This window comes from Crocodylus porosus, unplaced genomic scaffold (genome assembly GCF_001723895.1).
Source record: "Crocodylus porosus isolate Cpor-Errol unplaced genomic scaffold, CroPor_comp1, whole genome shotgun sequence".
Classification (NCBI taxonomy): Eukaryota; Metazoa; Chordata; order Crocodylia; family Crocodylidae; genus Crocodylus; species Crocodylus porosus.
In genome coordinates, this window is record NW_017728926.1 from 11,114,017 (window position 1) to 11,135,315 (window position 21,299).

Sequence of the window (21,299 nt, forward strand, 5' to 3'; positions counted from 1 at the left end):
CGCTGTGTCTATTTTTTAATTGAATTCTGACAGGTTATGGCTTTTGCTGCCACTCAAGTTGGGCTTTTTTTTCTCTTTTTAGGGCTGGATCAAAGCTTTGCAGGCCACTTCTCAGGCTGTGATTCCTGAGTGGGTCTTAGCTTGGGGTTTTCCTAGAGGAGGTTGGGAAGGAGGTCTGATTCCCTGCTGGGAGATCAGGAGAGCCAAGCTGCCTCGGTCACCGCCAGGCACCTGGGTGCATCACCTGGGCGGTGGAAAGACCCCCGTCAGGGACGAGAGCGACTGCAGTGGTGGTTCCCCCATGATCTGCAAGGTCCCTGACGGTCTGTGAATTTACAAAACATCATAACAGCCACGAATGGCTGGTTGGGACCCCTCGCCATTGCCTCCCGTCCTGTTCTCACGTCCGTTCTCCATCCGCAGACTTTCTCGGCGTATGTAGGAGACGAAGGCTTTGGGGAGCTGGAGGGGTGGCCCACAAGCGAGAGAAGGGGGCGCTTGCAGAGGGGTCTCGGCCTCTTCCCCAGCCCTCCTCTGAGTTCCTCGCCGGGACCGTCGCGTGCCCTTGGCCCCCGCAGCAGCAGAGTTGCTGGCGGGTCTCCGAGGAGCCGTCTTCCCCACCGGGAGCCCAGAGCTCTTCGCTCGATAGCCGGCTCCCTGCGCCTGCCTTTACAGGCAATTACCCCATCACGCTCGAGGAGAGAAATCGATCTCAGCATCGACAGGAAAATCCATAGCCTGCCGTACCGGGGGCTGGCGGCTCGGCGTGGGAGGACCGGGTCTTCTTGTGCAGCGTGCACTGGGGGTGAGAGATGGAGTGCTTTGCAGCTCGAGAGCCCTGGTGAAGCAACCAGGACCCGGGACTCCCTGCTAACCCAGCTCCTTCGCTCCTGGAGAGTTTGCAGCCAGGCCCAGGGTTCAGTCTGCTCAGCCCAGTTATAATGTGGGCACAGCCGAGAGCCAGTTTGGCCTTTAGCTCCCATCCCTGCCGCATAGGAGGGTCTGGCTCCAGGGTGGCAGGCCAGGCTGGGCAGCTGCACCCCTGGCTTCCCCGCATGGCTGGCAGGCATGTGCAACGGTGGCAGGGCTGGTGAGAGGTAGAGAGGCTCAGTTTATCGTTCTCAGTCTGAAGCAGGGTCCCTGCACAATACGAGAGCTGCCAGGCTGCAGGTAGCAGCGCCTTGGAGCCCGTGAGGCATGAGCAGGGGTGCTAAATCCTGCACGCAGCTGCGATTCAGCCCCTGCCTCCAAGACGTCTCTCTGTGGAGCCTTTCTGCTGCATTGCACGAACAGCATCAACAGGGAGGTCCTGGATTTTTTAATATTTTACTAGTCGGTCCATAGGATCATCAGCCCTTTTCAGAGAGCTCGGACCAGCGCAGCAGCCTGGCCCCTGTCCGGCACAGATGTTGACGTGCAACGGTTCGGGAGGCGGAAGCAATTTGCAAGTTGAGGGGTTGGGCTCTCTGTGATGTGGCTCTGCTGGTCTGGCGTCTCTGGGAAATCCCGGTTCCTGCCGTGTGCATCACTGAGTCTCGGCCGAGCAGACAGCAGGGCAGGCGTGGCATGAGGGCGAGCCGGGTTTGCACCCGGGGGGGCGGAGGAGGCTCGGTGGCTCCGTCTCCCTGTCGGCGGGTGGGAGCGCCTGAGGTCTGCTGGAGCGTGACTGGCTCTTTTCATCTCCGCAGGGTCAGGGTACTCAAAGGACCCTGCGCTGATGTGTGGTGTGGAGATCTCAGGGCTTTGCCCTTCTCCATCCTTTTCCTCCTTTGGGCTGTTTTTTCTGTTAAGATGCATTTTGTTGCAATATTGCCCTTGCATCCTGGTTGGGAAGGAAGCACCATGGTGGTTCCTCAACCGTGTGCTGGTTTCTTCTCCCTCCAACGTTGGCCCACAAGCTAGGAGCTGGTCTGCTTGCGTGGAGATGCGGTCGGCCAGGGTGGACCGAGGCAGGGCGAGCGGGACGCCAGGACCTCAGGGTTTGCGCTCCGGCCTCCCCCATATACACTTCGAGTTGCCACCTCTGTTGTTCTTGGGGAGCGTCTCCGTCAAATGAAGATGCTTGCCACCCAGGGGCTGAGCTCAGCTGAGGCCCAAGAACGGGCTTCCCTAAAAACCAGCCTCCAGGCACATGCCAAAAACAGGGGATCTCGACCGCTTCCTTCCTGGCCATCGTCACTGCTCCCCCAGGGCAGCTCCCCAGCCGCACTGCGGTCTGTGGACCCCTCCGAGGGAGGTGCTATTTCAGTTCAGGATGCTGGAGCCCCCCAGGCTTCAGCCTGTCTTGAACCCCGCATTTCCTCCCCGCTGCAGGACACCTTCGAGGCCCACCCGGACAAGGAGGCCAGCGTGACTCACATGATCAAGGCGGGCAGCGGCGTCTGGATGGCTTTCTCCTCGGGCTCCTCCATCCGCCTCTTTCACACCGAGACCCTGGAGCATCTGCAGGAGATCAACATCGCGACACGGACCACCTTCGTCCTGCCAGGTAGGCAGGGTCTGGGGTGGGCAGTGGGCAGCCCTTCAGGCCCCGCTCTGCGCGCGGGTCCTGAAGGCTACTCCCTAAAATCTCGCAGAGGCGTTGGGAGCATCTCGCTGGAAACAGCTCGGGCCCCTTGAGATGGGTATAGCTGCAGGTTGTCTTGGCCATGTGCTTTTCCTGGCATTGCCCTACCTCTGCCCTAGGATCCTTGACAGACTGCCAGCTACTCTGGGTGGGAAGGGGAAGAATTCATGACCAGACCACTTCCTAATCCCACTACGCTGCTTCAGGAAGGAAGCTCTTGGTGTGCAGCCTTATAGGAGCCCTATCAACACCTAGTGGGATGGGAGGGTGGCCCGTGGTCCCCTAGGTAAAGTGCCCTTCTTAGACAATGATCAGAGGTTGGCCTGACCCCACCTTCAGGCTCCCTAAGGGTAAGACTATGCGTCGCACTGCAACACAGGTATGCAGGTGGTAGCTGTATTGGTCTAGAGGAAAAAGCAATTGGGACTCATAGTAGAGGTGATATCTTTCATTAGACTAACTGGATTTTTTGCAAAAAAAAAAAATTCTCTTGAATTGCGGCCTTACACACACTTGTTGCACCACTACACCATTGCACCTTCCTCCTTGCTTCCAGCGTCCTTTCTGCTTCCATCCCTCCTATTTGGACTCCCCTGTGCCCCATGTCTCACCCTGCCTCACTCGCTTAGCAGATGAGTCCTGCCCTTAGGATGGAAAAATCCCATACACCACTACAGGTTTGGGGCCAACTGGCTGAGCAGCCGCTCTGCAGAAAAGGACCTGGGGGTGACAGTGGGCAGGAAGCTGGATAGGGGCCAGCGGCGCGCCCTTGTTGCCAAGAAGGCAACCAGCATCCCGGGCTGCATCGGTAGGAGCGCTGCCAGCAGACGGAGGGCAGTGATTCTTCCCTCTATTCAGCACTGGAGAGGCCACATCTGGAGTGGCCAGCTGTGCCCCCCACTACAGAAAGGATGTGGACAAATTGGAGTTGGGGCAACAGAAATGGCTTGTGGGCTGGGGCACATGATTTGTGAATAGAGGCTGAGGGAAATGGGTTTATTTAGTTTGCAGAAGAGAAGACCGAGGGGGGTTGAATAGCAGCCTTCACCTCCCTGCAGGGGGGTTGCAAAGAGGCTGGAGCTGGGCTGGTCTCAGGGGGGCAGATGACAGGACAAGGAGCAATGGGCTCAAGTTGGAGCCAGGGAGGTTGAGGTTGGATATTAGGAAACGTTTTGTCACTAAGCAGGTGGTGAAGCACTGAAGCAGTTACCCAGGGAGGCTGTGAAGTCTCCATCCTTGGAGGTTTTTAAGACTGGGTAGACAACGCCCCATCTGGGATGATGTAGTTGGGGCTGGTCCTGCTTGGAGCAGGGGGGTGGACTAAACGTGACTCCTGAGCTCCCTTCCAGCCCAAATTTTCTATAATTCAGTGAACCACTGCAACAGGACACTTGTAGCCTGATTTATTGAAGGGCTTCACAGGGTAGGGGGAGCATTTATGGATGCAGGGACCATGCTCAAACTCCTTAATCTTTCTGTACTTCACTTTCTCAGTCTTAAAAAAGGCCACTGATCACTGCCTCCCTTGGAAGGGGTTTCAGGTGTGTGTGTGGGTGAGAAGCAGGGGAAGGATTGAATTATGCGAAGTAGAGCTTCATTGTGTCTGCTTTGTTCAACGCTCTCATTCTGAAAAGTTATTTTCAGCATCAGCCTGGCCCAATTACTTCACTTGATTGCATTAAAATGTATATCGAGGCACTTGTGATCTGAAACGCCACTCCCCCCGCCCCCCGGAAAGGCTGGTCAGCGATACAGCAATCATCCGAGTTCAGAGTGCAGCTCCTGGCGGACAGGCGTCCGCAGAAAACCTTCGCCGCATCCTGGCACCCCTGGCAGAGAAGCCAAAACCTGCACAGGCCACGGGTGGTGCTCTCGCCGGAGGCAGGGTCAGTCCCTGCAGGTCACAGGGGAGGCGCGGGGGCAGGGCTCCCGGAGGGAGAGGTCTCTGGGTCCTGCCCTGCAAATAAATACAGAACTTCAGTCTCTTAAGTTGTCAGCTCGGCATCTTTCACGATCCCGCGGCCCCCACGTGCTGCTTAAAAAGGGGCTGGGAGGAATCCTAGCACTTGTCTGCTTGAGAAAATTAGTGCTAGTGTAGCGCCATCTCTCCAGTTATACCGATGAGTAGGCACACTGCTCTTGTGCAAATGGACACTCACAGCACTAGCTTTTGCACTAGTCCAGTGCCTCTGTAAGAGATGCACACACAAATTGCCTGCAGTTACACCCAGGTAAAGTTTTTCCTAATGTAGACAAGTCCTTAAATCACAAAGTCCTTTATTGCTTCTTCCCGGAGATGCGTCTACCCAAGAATCGTCTCTTCCACATTCTCCTCCATCTGCTCCTTTTTATTTTATTACCAGGGCTGCCTGCATCCAACTGAGTATCTTGTTCCGGCCCAGCTCGTTTGTTCTTTCCCCCTGTTTGCCCCCACATCTTCCTCAGTCGGACATGTTAGATTAGCTGTTTTTGAGGCAACCAGTTGTGATATTGCAAAGGATAACCGTGTCTAGTGGGAAGATGGAGAGCAGGCACCGGGAACTCGCTGGAAGCCAAGGTCCTCTTGTCATGCCGATGCTAAAGTTTTTGAAAGCCTGCAGGGATGCAGCAAATGCTGCCTTCTTCTAAACCAAAGTGGAGCAAACCCTAGCAATAACCCCCAGAACAGGGACACGCCAACCTGCCCCCCGACTAAGACTCCTGACCTGGGAGAATTTGTCCCTTCAAAAGGTGAGAAGCTTGTAGGATGCTCAGCTCCTGATCTCTGCTGAGGCTGTTAGGAAAAAGGAGCAGTTTCTGGTCCCGTTCATGCCTATGGGATTAAGCTTGTAGGACGCTGAGAGGATGGAAGTTGTAGAGTATCCTCGAGTGGCATCTAAGGCAGCCTTTTCTGCCTCTGTGAGCTTGTCCACGTGCCAACCCAGTGCCTCGTGCAGAGAAAATTCAAGTACCCAGCTGTAGTTTTGTATCCTCCATGCAGACGGGGGCTTTGTCTTCCTGCTGCATCCACATCGGTGCAGCTACATCCCTGCCTGGGCCCGAGACCGCAGAACAGACCAGCTTGGATTCGGTCCCCAGTTCACAGGCTTTGACCCAGACTTGCCAGGCGGATTGGGTTGGAGAGCTGTGCTCCATATCCATCTCCGGCGGTACTCAAGGTGTCTGTAAGCCTGTTAAAGAGGAGGAAAACCAATGGGGAAGAATTTGTCATTCAGCCCCCTCGGCTTTGAAGTCTTTTGTCCTCCCTCCTCCCTGACTCCAGCTACTGATCGGACTAACTGTGTAATTAGTAATAAATGCAGTACTCGTGTAAGTAGCTGCTTTTTTTTTAAGGGCATGTTAAAAAATTTATCACTTCCTTTTCTTCCTGGGAGAGTGAGCGTTTTGGTATTAATGCATTTCTGAACTTAAGCTCCCTCATCCTTTTTAACTAGACAGGTCATTAATAAAGTCTTTGCAGTGAGCCCGGGCTTTTTCCAGTTGCATCTCTGCAGATATATTGCTTCGGCGAGTCCGACGTCGCGGCGTTAAGTCTCTGTGATAAAATATTTATTTGCCATTAGAAATTTTTATACTTTTTTTTTTAGGCTTGATCTTCCCTTCTTGGAGAAGGGGAGAGGATCCCACCTGCAGGAGAGCTGGGGACTTTGCAATGGTAGCGCTGAGAGGTCTCACTTGAGGTTGCGGCCCCATTGTGCTGTGGGTGCTTTGAGTCCGACCCTACTCATCCTCAGCCCCTTTGGCAACAGGCTCCCCTGGCCTCATGGGCAACCCCACACCCCCCTGGGGCAGGAGGGAGAAGCTGGGGGAAGGTGGGAAGCTCGGTGAGACCCTTCTCTACCTTGCTCAAGTCCGTTCAAAACAGTTGATGCAAAAGGTGGTGGGGTCTTCCTTCTGCTTACGGCTGCTGCGAGGCAAGTTGCAGCGAGGGAAGTTGAGGTTAGAAGAACTTTCTCCCTAGGAGGGTAGTAAGACATGGGAACAGGTTACATAGAGATGGTGCAGCCTCCATCCTTGAAGGTTTTCAAAACCCAGGTAGACAAAGCCCTGGCTGGGATGATGTAGTTGGGGACAGCCCTGCTTGGAGCAGGGGGTGGACTAGATGCGACCTCCCCACATCCCTTCCACCACTAACTTTCTATGATTCTGCTTGTGACTTAGTGTGAAGGGATAAATGTTAGGCCTGTTACTCTTCTTAGAGACATGAGCAATGTGGAAGGGGGTCACGTTTGTGCACCAAAGTCCACTTAAGTGCTGAAGACGTGAGTAGGATCTGGCCCTTGGGCTGTGCTGGCACATTGTGCTTCTTGAATTTGTTGCCTGGTGAAGATAAGGCGAGCTCTCCTCGCTGGTGTGTACTGGTGCAGCTCACTGCCCTCTTGGAAATAAGCCGCAGCTCTGTAACGCACCCCTGTCCTGGTATAACTGTGACTTCAGCCAGGAGGAAGGAAAGAAAAATAGCCTCTGGGACTTGGCAGAGTGAGGCTGGCGACTGCTAAACGTAGATGAGGCCTTAATGAGAGAGAGAGCGAGCGTGCATAACTCTTAGTATGCGCTTAGGGCTGCCAGGGTCACAATCCTCACCTGATGTGTGCTTTCCTCCCAGGTGTGCACATGTGAAATGTTGATAATGGAGTGGCCGAGCAGTGGGGCTCCAGCCAGGGCATGGGATGCCTTCAGCCCGGTGCTGCTCTCTGCAAGTCCCTTCGTGGCTCTTGCTGAGCAGTGTCAGGTGCCACGAACCACCGGGCCCAAGGTGAACCCAGCTTGCACGCCTATGCTGGAGGGATGTGGAGGGGCGCAGGGAGAGGAGCACAGGCCTGGCTTAGTGCAGGGATGGCTGAGCAGCAGCAGTGCACTTCGGGGAGACCAGCAGCAGACCCTAGGAGGGGAGCAGCCGTGGAACTGGCTTTTTTATTGCCCGCTGGGAGAGAGGGCAGGTGCAGCGGGCGCCTCGGCCGCTGCACTAATCACTGGGGAAGCATCTACTGGACAGTGGGTGGTTTGCTTTGCAGCAGTGGAAACATCCCCCTCCAGCCTCTTGCCGTTCCCACGTCTGCCCGCCTTGCCTCCCTTTGCCACATCTCGCTCTGCCCGGGGCCGCTGCAGGCCATTCAAGCCACCCAGCTTCTTGCAAGACCCACGATCCAACAGGCAATGTGTTTCCCTAGCTCAGCAGCACAGCAGGGGGTGGCAGGAGCAAACGGTGGATGGAGGGGTCAGCGTGGGATCCAGCCAAGGTGGAGGTTCAAAGGGCATGCTGTGTTGGAGAGGAACGGGGAGATCATCTTCTCAGACAGCCTGGTAGCCCCAGGCATCTTGCACCTTGCAGCCTGTGGCATGAAAGCTCATGTCCTGCTTGCTCGTCTGACTTAGGGCTGTGCGCGGAGTGAGCCAGCCTCGGCTCCGACAGGCAGCAGAAAGGCAAGACCTTTCCTAACCCTTTTGGTCCCACCTGCCCCGTGGATCAACCACCCTGCCCTCCTCCACCACCCATCTCGGCATGGGACTGGCGCGGTGTCCCCTCCCCTCGCTGCCCGGGCCACCCCACCTTCCTTCCTGGTCCTGCTGAACCTTGCCGCGGCTCTCGCGAAAGCAAGGAGACATCACGGCGCTGATCATGTGGGAAGAACTAATCTGGCCTGACATCGAAAACATGTTAATTCATGGCAGCGAATTATCCGTCTCGTTGTCCGTGCCTAGAAACAACAGGGTATTCTGCTCTTGCAAGGCAGAGGCGCTCGTGCATTCAGAGTGTAAAACGTGGGTTGGAGTCGTGCCTTCGAAGGGTTGCCAGAGCATCGCCAGCCTGGCGCTGGGGCCCGGCGGCTTGCTTTACCCCGGCGTGGGTGCTTCCTAGTGCCAGCCGCTCCACGCCTGGCGGTGGTTGAGTGCCAGTGGCTCTCGGTTCACCCCCTGCCATTGCTTCGCCCCACCTCTTCGGGTGCCACGTTCTCTCGGGCGCCTTTCAGAGCTTGCAAGTCCCCCCAGCCCTCTCCAACCAGCCCCCCAGTCCTTCTCTCACCGCGTGCAAGTCTGCCGCTAATACCTCGTCATCCTCCAGCCCCTGGGGCTCTTCCCCCGATGCCATCGTCCTCTCCAGCTCGTAGCTATGCCCTGCCAGGATGCTTCTCCTGGTACCCATCTCGCTGCTCCTCTTGGCACCGAAACCTCACCGCAGGGTGGATAGATGCTCACTCCCATCTCTCTTCCAACAGGCCAGAAAAATGTCCGTGTCACCAGCCTGCTGATCTGCCAGGGACTGTTATGGGTTGGCACCGACCAGGGCATCATTGTGCTGCTGCCTGTACCCAGGCTGGAGGGCATCCCCAAAATCACTGGTGAGTTCTCCCCTCTTGGTACTTCTCCCCATGAGGCTAGCTGATGCCCGATAGTCTAGGATTAAGCAGCGCCAGGTGCGAATTGCTGGAGCGTGGGTCTGGACCAGCTTCTTCCTCCCATACAAGTCCAGTGGGATCCAGGAGAGCTCGGCCCTGGCACTCCCAGGAGGTTTCCATGAGCTTAAGGACCCTGCGATCCTTTGCAAACCCCGACCCATGCCAGGTGCAGTCATGCAAACCCCCCGACTCTCCATGCCTGACCCTCCCAAATGCTGCAGGACTGGACATCTGCTTGGTCACCTCGCTTCACTAGCTACGGAGCCTGTCTCTCCAGCCCCCATCACGCCGAACGGGGGTCTCAAAGGACCTTTGCTGGGTCAGTGCTGAGCGGGTTAACCTCCCACGATGTCCAGAGCACAATAGTTGGAGGGGCTGCAACAAAGCAGCGACCAGGGTGTCATGCTGTCTCTCGTGCAGGTCTCAGGGCTGAGCGTGTGGGCCGGCAAACCCCGGCGTGCTGTCCCCCTGCTCCCCGGCTCAGGAGGTTTGGGCCCCTCCGGCAGCCGCAAGGTTAACCGCGCGGAGGGTGTCCGTGCCTCTCCGAATAACGTGCTCCAGTTACCGCAGCAGCGGGGAGCCGCGGGGGCTCATACAGGAGCCTTGCAATATTGATGAGGCGTGAACTCCATTTGTTTTCGGAAGCGTTCGCTGTTAATAAAACTTTGTTCTCTCCCCGTCTCTCCCGCTCGCCTCCCCTCGCCCCTGCATCGCTGCCCCCAGGGAAGGGCATGGTCTCCCTCAACGGCCACTGCGGCCCGGTGGAGTTCCTGGCCGTGGCCGCGAGCACCCTGGCTCCCGACATCCTAAAGAGCGACAAGGAGGAGGAGGGCGGCGAGGCCGTCTGCGGCGAGGAGGAGAAGCCGGAGGCCCGGTGTCCGGAGCCGGCCACCCACGACAGCCACCCGGGCCGGGAGATGAGGAAGAAGGGGATCCTCTTGCAGTACCGGCTCCGCTCCACCTCCCACCTCCCCGGGCAGCTGCTGTCGGTGAGAGAGGCCCCCGCCGCGGCGGGCGCCAGCGCCCTGGAGCACACGGAGGAGGACGGCTCCATCTACGAGATGGCCGACGACCCGGACGTGTGGGTGCGGAGCCGCCCGTGCGCGCGGGACACGCACCGCAAGGAGATCTCCTCGCTGGCCATCGTCTCGGGCGGACGAGGCTACCGGAGTTTCAACGCCAGCAGCAAGGGCCCGGCGTGCAGCGAGACGGACAGCACGCTGCTGATATGGCAGGTCCCTCTGACGCTATAGCGGGGACCGGATCCCCACCACGCGCCGCTCAGGAGCCGGGATGGCCGAGCCTGGCTGCCTTCGCCTTCGTCTCCTCTCGTCCCGGGCTACCTACGAAGCGACTGCTCGGAGAGACTCGGTTCTTAACGCCCCACCGGCAAAAACAAACACCTTCCCACCCCCACGATGCACCACCCTCCCTTTTGTAAGACTCTTCCAAACGTGCGACTTTTTCTTCCTTTTCTTGAGAAACCCGCTTGTTTTTTGGGGTTCGTTTTAACAGCCAGAAGAGGTGCCCTCCCTGCGGGCTTTGGAGGCACCCGAACGTTGCCGAACTCGTCGGCGCACCTCTTCAGAAGAGGGCGCCGAGCCCACGCGTGTCCGTGTGTGAATATCTATATAAATATATACATATATAAATATAACGATGTATATTATTACGTGTACAAATGAAAAATCTGTATATATCGGGGCATCTGGAGCAGCAGATATAAAATAAAGAAGGAGGCTCGAGCCACGGCCTGGTACACCCAGTGGTGAGGGCTGTCTTGTGAACTGCTCTCTTGAGGTCTCCTTGTGCTTTGTTGGCTTGTAGCGGGGGCTCGGGCCCCACGTAGGCCCCGGTGCCCCTGGAAGGCAGCGGGTGCCTGCGTCTCTGGGGGGTGGGTGCAATTCAGTTGCCTCCTGGGAGGTGCCAAGGGGCCAGTCGGGGCAAAGGGTTTGCATGACGTGAGCTTGGGCACGGGTGAGCGCCAGCGCAGATGAGAGCTGCCGCGCCGTGCAGTTGCATTTGAGTCGCTGCACCCGTGCTGGTGCCACGTTCTTGCAATCCTCTGCGGTGGGCAAGACTTGGGGGCAGGCTGCAGGCTCTCTGAAGTCTTTCCCAGTTCAGACGACACTCCTGTGACCTCTCTGGGGGAATTATAGGAAGTCGTTGCGGGGACTGGAGCAGCCACGGCACTTGGAGCGAGAGGACGTTTCTTCACGGTCCTTCGTTCGGCTGCCCAAGCCCTTCCTGCGCTCTTTGGTTGACTGGGATCTCGGTCCCGTCCTCTCCCACTTGCTCGGGGCGGCTGAGGGTTGCTTTTCGGTGGCTGGGCAGATCCTGAGTTTCTAACGCTTTGGAGTTTGGTTCTAGCTTCTGCTACCAGCCCATGCCGCAGGTCCTGCTCGGTTATCAGGCGCTGCAGCCCCTAGCATGGGTGGATAGTTTGGGGGGGCCTCGTGGTTGCTTTGGAAGGGAAGCCGCGGCCCTGGACTTGATACCTGCAATGCTGTCAGCCTTTAAACGCTGCTTCCTTGTGCATTAGGGTCCTCAAGCTCTGAGGCTGGTTCGACCTCGCTGGCCTGTCTTTGTGTCTGCTACGGGCTGCGTGGGGGGCAGCTCCAGACGGAGAGAGAGAGGCCAGGTAGATCCTCCATCTTCTGGAGAGGAGAGGTGACAAGTGCCCACGCGATGCCAAGCGGGACAGCTCTGACTTCATGCGGTTTCCCCATTTGTGGATCTGCCGAAGTTGAAGACGCTCGTGATAGACTGTCCTGTAGGAAGCATCAAGCCTGGGTATCCTCTTCTGTTTAAAGTGCTAGGGGCCATGTCAGCCCTCCTCTGCAAGGCAGGTGGAGCTCCAGGACTGGAACAGCCCGAGCTCGGACTGACCAAGACACGGAGCAAGCCCGTCCTAGCACGAGGCCCGTCGTTATGGCTCGCTCCTGGCATCACGTCCCGCTCGGAGATGCAAACCGCACTTGAAGACGGGCGTGGAAAGCACACCCCTTCAAAGGCAGGTGTCAGTTCCCCTGGGCAATCTTTCCTGGTGCAGCAGTGCCGACCGGGGCCTGCTCAGATGTGGGCCCTGGGTGGGTTCTGCAAGGTGCACAGAAAAGGCAGAAAAAAAGCCAGGTGGCAAAATGAGCCCCATTTCAGAGGTGAGGAATCAAGGCACCAGAGCGAGCTTCTACGGGACCTGACTCGGGTCCTGGGAGCGATGTAGCTGCAACGGTGCGGTCTGCAGCGCAGCGCGAGAGGTGAGAGGACAGCCCTGGCGCCTCGCTGCTCCACCCCAAGCTCCTGGACCACGCCGGCTTGACGCCTGCAAGCTGCTAGTTTCCCAGTCGCATTGTCTCATTTTCTCGTCTTGTTCAACCGAGGCTGCGGGTTGACTTAATTTGCCTGAGGGAGGGTAGGGGAGGTGGCGGGAGGAGGACTATCGAAGCGCCAGGGGCGGTGATTGCTGATCGAAGGTTTCATTATCCCCAACTTCAGACGCCGGGAAGGAGGCTTATCAGGCAATGCAAATGTTCTGCGCTCGCTGCGCGCTGGCCTCTGCGCCACTCGCTGAATTACTTACGCGGCTGAAATGTCGGGGATCCGTCCTGCCTCGCCCGCTCGCTCCTCGGCGCGGAGGAATGGGCTCGCCGAGACGCGCCGGGAGGCAGAGGCCACCGTGGGACGAGCGCCAGGCTGCCCTGGGCCCAGAAGGACTGTGTGGCCTGCCCCCAGGGCCGGGTGCCTGTAGTGGAAGTGATGCGATTTGCAGAAGGGCATTATAGGGCAAGAGGTTTTCAAAGGGGCCCAAGTGATTTAGGCGCTCCTACGTGACTTGGTGCTTCTGGACGTCCCTTCCCAAAAGCTGCTGGAGCATCGGGTGCTCTCTCAGGTACCCCAGCCTGTTGGTCTGGCTGCACCGAGCAAGAGGAAGCTCATGGACCTGATGGGTTAGTTGGACTCGGCATCTTGGCACTAAACTTGCTCCAAAGTACCAGCTGACGTGTGGTTTCCACCTAATGCAGACTTTGGCTCTGGCTTGCTTGGTGGGTTTAGGTGTGGGGGAAAGGAGCATGGGCTTTCAGGGCTCCTTACCAAATGAATTGTGCTTTTCCATTGCTCTACCACCTTCTCTTCTCTCTGGCTTTGCTGGGTCTCAAGCTCTGCTGCTCGCTCCCAAGGCTTGGCTTTGTCGCTGCTGAAGGGACATGAGCTAATGGTCCCCGTCCCCTTGCTCTGGGACTAAATGGCACTGTGCTTGCCCATCCAGGCCAGACTGTGAGCTCCTAGCCGGGGCTCTAACTCCCGTCTCCAGCTTGTCCAGCCATGGTTGGACTCGGATGCAGAATGTCTCTGCACCAGCCCTGCAGCCGTTGTGACGTAAATCAGCAGCATTGGCTGTCCTCTGCTCCGGAAATGTGCCAAATCCTTCCTCTGCGCACAGTGGCTGCGCTGCATCGGATGGGCTTGTACTGACGCCCGGCAGCTGACGTGGCTGCGCTCCCTGGCTCTTGCTAGCTGGGAGGTGCGAGGGAGCTGGGGGATTTGGAAAAACAGTCTCACCAGGAGGGTGGTGAAGCGCTGGAATGGGTTATCCAAAGAGGTGGTGGAGTCTCCATCCTCGCAGGGTTTTCAGACACAGCTAGACAGTCTTGGCTGGGAAGTAGTTAGGGATGGTCTTGCTTTGAGCAGGGGGTTGGATCAGATGTGACCTCCTGAGCTCCCTCCCAACCCCCATTTTCTTTGATGCTATGATGTCTAACTCTATTATAACAGCAGATATTTGAAAGCTTGCAAGGCGGAGAGCCCTGCAGCCCATCTATCCCAATTCGTGTCCTGGTGTTAGTGGGTTCAGTTCATCCCAGGTCTTACCATGTTGGCTGGTTGCAATACTCCTAACTCCTTACAACGTTTCTGGACTGGAGGCACCCCTCACTGGACCACAGCCCCCCTCCTTTTGTGAATTGAGAGCACCCTATTTCAAACCTTAATTTATACCTTGCGGTGCTTGCGGTGCCTCCTTGCAGAGGAGCTGGGCAGTGGGGGTGGAGGCTGCCCAGGCAGAGACTTGCCTGAGCCTGCACTTATCTCCTCACACCTTGAGCACTCTTCAAAGGATCTGGTGGCACCCCTGGGTGCGGGAGCACCTTTGTTGCAAATCACTGTTTTATGCAGTGCCCTTACCAGGGTGACTTCCCTGTTGCAGAGGGGGTCCCAGATGACTCTGCTGCAATTAATTTAGGAAGTGCAGTAAGTGGTCACGTTCTTTGAGGAAATTTTCCCTCACATCACTGGAGCTCTGGTATCCCCAAGCTGCACTTCAGCATCCCAGGGCTCCGACTTGCCTTGGCAGCAACAGAGGGAAGGGGGCGTTTTTTCCATCCCAGCAGCAAGCTCCTCTTCCCTGGGAATCCCCCAGGAAATGCTTATGGGAGCAGCAAGTTGCAAACTCGGCCAAGGTGCTCGGTGGCAATCTAGGCCGCAGACTGCTGCCTGCTGTCTTTCTGCCACCGCTGCCACCGCCCCAAGTGCAGACGCTGGATGCCACGCCTCTGATCTGGTCCTTAAAACCAAGTCATCTGCTTCCAGGAGGTCCTCAGACTCTGCACTAAAACAACTCCGTTCTGCTCCAAGAGATCCACATTGATTTTTGGGGTGGCAGGAAGACTTCAGCTTGGGTTGGGTGCGGAGAGAAAAGGCCGAGCTTTTCCAAAGCCCTTGGACACGGTGAGAACCGGGGACTTCCAGCTGATGGTTCAAAACCTGGCTTGCATGGAGGTGCATGGAAAAGCTGAAATTTCTCCGTTGCCTTGGAAAGGACAACTCGGTCGCCTCTCATCTCGGAGCCCATCAGCGTGCGGATGTCGAGGGAAAGTGCATCAGAACGAGAGGCTGTTTCGTTTCAGTTGCTGCTTTGCATCCAGACAGTCAAGGGGATTGATTGTAGGGGTGGGTTGCCACTACAAAACCCCTGCTAGAAGCAGCGGGACCGGCTCGATTAAGGGCATGCAACAGAAAGCACGCTGCCTTGGGGTGTAAATCCAGGTAAAAACACTCCTCTCCCTGCAGCGGACACGGTGTATGCAAAAAAAGGGCTACAACTGTTTAATGAGCCTGTCTGCACGTGGGTGAGATTCGAGTGAACGACTGGCAGGCTCTGGGCTAGGGGTACTGGACTGTGCCAGCTTTGGCTGCCATGCCGCAGCTAAGCACCACTGCATTTGCTAGATTTGGGCTTCATGGCCAGCCAGCTGGGACAGCGTGACCCCCAAAAACTGTCCTGAGGAAGGTGGGGAGGACATGGGAGGTGTTTGGGGCTGGATTATGCCCCCCAGCTTCAGCCAGCACAGACCGTTCATTGCACCCAGCCAGCTGCTGCAGAGAGATCCTGGACAGGGGGGAGGGAAATTTGTCAGAGGACTAAATCAATTTATAATATGATCCTCTAATGGCTTCAATTTGATTTTCATTTGCAGTGTTACAATTATCAGATTGATATTCCCAGCAATTCAACCTTGAAATGGGACAGCTTGGCCAGCACTGTCAGAAAGGGAAGATTATTCAACTTAGACCAATTTCTGAGTAGTTTTCTAATTAGACATTAAATTTGCTTTTTCTTTCCCCTGTTTTTTTTCCCCCCTTTCATTTTGAAGTCGTTTTTTATTAACTTTCTCTATTTCTCAGCTCCCATTGCCTGCCACAGCAGCCCCTGGTTTGCTCAGGATTTTGAGGACAAGTCTAGAGGCCTTTATCCTGGGGGTGTAAATCAATGTAGCACCCTTGAAGGCAGAGGGATGCCTTTTACACCACCAGAGCATCTGGTCCCATAAGGCATAACATAGCTTTTATTTTTAATCTCCCAATTTTCTCGATTAACATTAGACCACAGGGGGCTGTGCCTGAACAAAGCCTTTCAAGCCTGACTGAAGGATTTGGGGGTATCTCAGCTCATGACCCCCCTGGTTTTTCAGCACTGGGTGCTCTGCATCTAGAAATCAGGCTCCTCCAAATCTCTCCCACCGGACCCCCAAGCGTCACAAGCCATTTCTTCAAGTCTTCCCCCGGCTCAGTGATTTTTGAGTCTTTTGTGGGAACCTCCTCACCCCACCACCCACCCGCTGCTATTAACTTGCATGACTTCCAGAAAGAAATAAGACTGGTTGGAGTCCGAAGGGGGCTTCATTTGTGTGAAATCACCCAGGAGGATTTAAAAAAAAAATCAGGCAAGCAAGGAAAGAAAACTGCAAAAAAAAACCCCTTTCCATCCAACGCAGAAGCTGTTTCTTGCCGGCTTCTCGGAGGTGTCCGAGCGCCTTTTAAAAGGACACCTTGAAAGTCACGTTTCCTCATTAGAGGCAATGCTGGAGATGACGAGCTGTTCCTCCTCCCCTTGTTGCCGCTCTCTTCTTCCCCCCATTTAATTTGTGCGGTTGCATCAGGGCCGCTGGAATCAGTATGCAGGCAAGCCGGCTGCTGCAAAATGTTCTCCGAGGGCCGGGCTCCGGCGCCGCTCTCATAAACTTCAGGCTGAGGATGCAATTGGTGTCGTATCCTTGACCCGCTGCTGCCTCCGTAAATCAGTGGGGGAGCCGTCTCTCTGCAAGTCTGCAGAAGCAACGCCAACCAAGGACGCCGGCCCCTCTGGGAATATCCTTGAAGACCCCGCGTCCTGCTCTCCTTGCTAGTGTTTAACGAGCATCCTCCAATTTGGCCATGTCAACCCCCAGAAAAATCCCCTAGAGCCTGCTCCAAATGGGCCTTATGTTGTAAGCGTCGGTACCTGCGCGTCAGGCTGGCCATCAGATTTCTTAGCACTTTAAAACTTCCTTGAGTGATCAGTGGAAATTGCTGGATGAGGAGCTGGGACCAGTAGCTGTGGAAGGGGGAAGGACCCACAAGGGATTCCCAGAGCCTTGAAGAAGCCCCTCATCTGTGGCCTCGTGGACCATGCAATCATAGAAAATGAGGACGGCAAGGGACCTCAGGAGGTGACGTCTAGTCCAACCCCCTCGAAGCCGGACCAGACCCACCTCTCTCACGAGGAGGGGATAAACTCTTCCTTGAACAGGTTGTGAAGATATAACTAGAAGGTGCAAAGCCCAGTAAAGTGAATGGGAGGTTGGGAAGCCTCCATCAGCGGAAACGTTAAGAGATGCTTAGATGAACATGTGGCTGGGGTGGCTTAGATAAGAGACAATCCTGCCTGGAGCCGGGCGATGGATCCGCTCGGGCTGGCTGTGCATTGCACAAGGGGCAAACCCTGTACGTGGCGGATCGGGGATGGGATATGCAATGAAGCAAAGCAACACAGGAGGCAAGGAGAAGCAGAAAGAAGAGCAGCCGATCGGGGACCACAGTGGCACCTGGGGAGGGTGCGAGGCTAATGTGCGGCATGCCCTCCAAAAAAGGTTGGAGCCCGTTAGACCAGATGACCTCTTCAGGGCCACTCCATCCCTCTTTGCCCATGGTCTTCAGGGGCCCCTTGGATGCTGCATCGGTGCTGGAGTGGAAAGGCACGGAGGAAAAAGGCAGAAGGCCCCTTGTCCCTGTCCCAGAGTGGGGTACCGACAGGACGGAGCAGCCCCAGAGTTGATGGGAACACGGTGACTGGGTCTCTGGCAGCAGCTGCCAAGGGTGAGGCGGTTAGCCGCGCTCCAGAGGGCTTGATTATCTTTTATCAAATTAATGTACTTTAGTCGGTGCGGCTGCATAATGAAGACATTTCTCGTCGCCTCGTTTTCTCCCGGCTGTCTAATAAGGTGGGTATTGTACTGCTGAAAGGAGCAGCGTCTCGCAGATTGAAACCGTCAAAGTGAACAATCTCATTCCTGCTGCCTTAATGAGCTCCGCTGCACGGGCGGCGGAGGTATGTTCGGGGACTTGGCCCACTCCAGTCCATCCCCTTGCCTGGCACTGGGTGGGATCTCATCTCTGGGAAGCAGGATCCTCGGCTGGGGGAATCGGTACGGCCCAGTTAGCATCCAGTGGAGCATCGCTGATTGCCCAGCTGGGGGCTGGGCCCACGGGCTTCGTTGCGGTTGCACTGACTGGAGGTAGGCCGGGAGCGGGCCAGTGTTATGCCCCATCTTTTTTATGGCGAGAGTGACTATTACCAAGTCCCCTTATTTCTCAAGCAGGGTGTCTAATGGAGCAATGATAAAACAGAGGTCAGCTTAGTAATTAAGGACATTTGTTCCTCTAGACCCCGTCTGATCCACCACGCTCTAAGAGCTGAGCAAGCAGGGTCTCTATCATTGCACCCGGGCTGCTCACGTCTCCACTGTTGTGGGATGACTCACAGGCAGCAAAGAGGGATAATTTAAATAGACAAGTCTGACGAGGAGCAGAAGATGAGTCAAATCCTTCCTTGTCCTGGGTGTTTGTGGCAAAGCCGGGAAGAGCACCTGGGTATTCTTAGCACTTGTGCGCTGCTCTGGCCACTATCCCACGCTGCTCATACCGGGGTTGTGTGTGCGTGTGTGCTTGTGCATGTGCTGGGGGAACTCTTTCAGTAGTTGAGCAGCCCTCATGCAACTGCTGGGATGCACTGGCAGGTGAAAAGTGCAGAAGAAAAGGCGTGCAGAAAATGCTGCATGCAGGTATGCAAATATTTCCATGAGGTTTAAGACTGTTGAAGTTCTGGCACTAGTTGGGGGGGAAGGGGGAGATCACTCCCCACCCCAAGGTAAAATGCAAAAAAAGAAAAAAAGAAAAGAAAGTTGGAAAAAAATGGTGGATGACATTTTAAACTCTCAGCTCACATGACTAGGTGCTCGATTGCAGGGTGAGGTCCCTGCCCTGCATTTGGATATCAGCAGGTGGCTTCCTGCATCTGTTCACATCGAATCGCAGGTTTTAGAGCCCCAGTGATTCAGAAGACATTGGTTTGGGGAACTCTGCTGTGGCACCAGAGGCCATTTGCAAGAGCAGAAGTACCCGTCGGGAGCTGTAAATGTCAAATCTCTTTGCAAAGGAGGTAAGAGTCACTCTCCCAAATAGGGAAACTGAGGCATGGGTGGTGAAGCAGCTTGCCCTGGACAAATGATCATGGATCATTGTAGCTGTCAGTGTGTGGGAATCTCATGGTGTTAGTCTGATTTCTTCCTCCACATGATCCGGTCGCAAACAGACCTCAGGCCTCACAAGTCCCAACCCGTGCTCCACCTACTAGTGGACGCTGCCTCCCCACAAATAGGCAAGGCTCCAGGTAGGTGCAAATAGACCGAGCTGGTTCATAGGTGTTAGGGGCTGGAAGGGACCTTGCGAGATCATCTACAGAGAAAACGGAAGCGAGCCAGACAGCTCTCTTGGCCAGCTCCAAACAACTCTTGGAGGGTTGCAGCAGGCAGATGGGTGGAGGATGCATTTGGCACGCTGTAACAACCCCAAATCTTTTCCTTTGCAAACATCCTCTAACGGATGTTTCTGAAGACAGCATTGACTTTCCGGCACCTAAACTGTGCCCACTACTCCCGGAGGCAGCTGATTCAGCATCGACAGATTGGGAGTGATGGCCTGACCGGTTATGAAGCAAGGTACTCAGTCTCCCGGTTCCTCGGTATTTCCGTATTGATCTGCTGCTTCAGACTCATTATCGCTGCTGGATGCTAATGTGACAAAGCGCCAGCCGAGCCCGTCGCAGGCAGTGTTTGGAAAACTCCTGCCTAATGCTATTAAACAGGAGGCTCCCTTAAAGCCGGAGAGGGCTGAGCTCCCCACTCCACCTGCATCTCTGGCAGGATGGGCGTTTGCTCAACTTCTGGTGGGGAACTGGACCTTCCAGAGGGAGATGAGCGAGGCTACTCTGCCCCTCAAGGACCTGGGACTGCTTCCAGGCTTGGCTTAGCAATATGGGAGCCCAAATGGACGCAACGATGGGTGGTGGGACCATCCCGGCCATCTCTCTGTTGACTCGAACTCTTCCTGCAGAAGCAAAGATCTTAGGGGAGGTCAGCGGGGAGGTTAACCCATAAAAAGTGGCAATATCCCTCCGTGAAAAGGGCGCGGGACTGGGGGTCGGCTGACTGGGGTTTCGTCTGCAGGGCTGCTGTGTAGTCTTGGGATGAGCGACTCTTCTCTCTGCATCTTGGTCTTGCTATTTATTAAACTGGCTCCATGACCTTCCTCTTATCAAAGGCTTTGGGATCTCTGGAGGAAAGTTATTGTAGACATTGCTGTTAGACATTGCAAGATATGTGTGAAAAGTAGGACACCAAGAGGGGTGAAGGTAAGTAATTCAGGCTTTGAATACAGCTTCCAGTTATATGAACTACTGGTAATTACCTGGGTCAAAAATCAGTCTGTCTTCAAGCTTTATACTGTCACCTGCCACCTTGACAATGGGGGCCTAGGTCTTCAGAGGAATTTAGGCGCTTAAATGCACTTGAGTATCGGAGTCTCAGGGCCTCCTACGTGCAAACAGCAATTAGGAAGTCCCCAGCAGACTTCATGGAGTCCCAGGCATGTCTCCGTTTCCAGGGATCTCTGCTTGGGGGAGAGGGATTTTGATCTCCTTCTTTTAAGGATTTTATATATGTCCCCTCTGCCCCCACCCTTGGTCAGGAGGGGTGTAAGAGTATAAAGGGCGTCAGTTTTGAAGGTCAGAGCCACGTGAATGCCAGTGTAATTGCAGCGCAGTGGGTGCATTTGTGTTACGAAGGCTGAATCCAGTACGTGTGGTTTGTTAGGAAGGGGAAGAGAGAGGATTGAGAGTTATCTCTCCTCTTTGTGGCTTGTTTTTGGCTCGCGGCCTGGCACGGGGTGCGAGTGCTGCGTACCAACACCAGCAGCATGACCCCATTCAGTACCCAGGATCTTCTGGAGCCCAGCCCTTTGCATCTTCACTGCTGCTGCTACCCGAGCCAGCTCACGCGTGCCTGGTCGTGCTGCAACCACACCGCTGACTTTGCAGAGCGCGGTGCGGACCACTGAGATGGCGAGGGGAAAGTCGTGAGTCTGAGGAAGGCACTTGGCTGGCTGGGGAGCTCTGGTTCCTCGGTGCAATGCCCGGTTGATCTAAAGATAGCGATTCAAGTCTTACTTGCAGGCAATAAAAGCTGTTGCTTGGCAAGCAAAAAAATTAAATGGACAGTGCAAGCATTTAAAGACTAAAGAACTGTGTCTGATCTGTTGGAGGTACCTGTGAGGGCTGCGTGAGCATCTGTTTCATTCTCCACCATGTGGGTATCCGGGGCCTGTGCTACGCCATCAGTTCCTTGCTAGCACAATGCAGAGCCACTTCAAGCAGCTTTCAGTTAGTACTGATTATCCTCAAGCATTTCCCTGCCTCTGCTGTGCATGCTAATGCTCCGAAGCTGTCTGCTGGTAGCATGAAACGA

The 21,299-nt window shown here is 55.5% G+C and overlaps 1 protein-coding gene across 7 annotated transcripts in view; it reads left to right on the plus strand.

Moving 5' to 3' along the window:
* The window catches only part of ARHGEF10L (Rho guanine nucleotide exchange factor 10 like), a 116,026-nt gene extending 105,269 nt beyond the window's left edge, over positions 1 to 10,757 (plus strand). For all 7 annotated transcript variants that reach the window (XM_019541473.1, XM_019541475.1, XM_019541476.1 and 4 more), the window contains 3 exons: positions 2,314 to 2,488; positions 8,785 to 8,907; positions 9,688 to 10,757. In XM_019541473.1, coding sequence (XP_019397018.1) covers positions 2,314 to 2,488; positions 8,785 to 8,907; positions 9,688 to 10,217 — 828 coding nt within the window. In that variant the 3' untranslated portion in view covers positions 10,218 to 10,757. The remainder of the gene's footprint in view (positions 1 to 2,313; positions 2,489 to 8,784; positions 8,908 to 9,687) is intronic.
* The last annotated feature ends 10,542 nt before the right edge of the window (positions 10,758 to 21,299 follow it).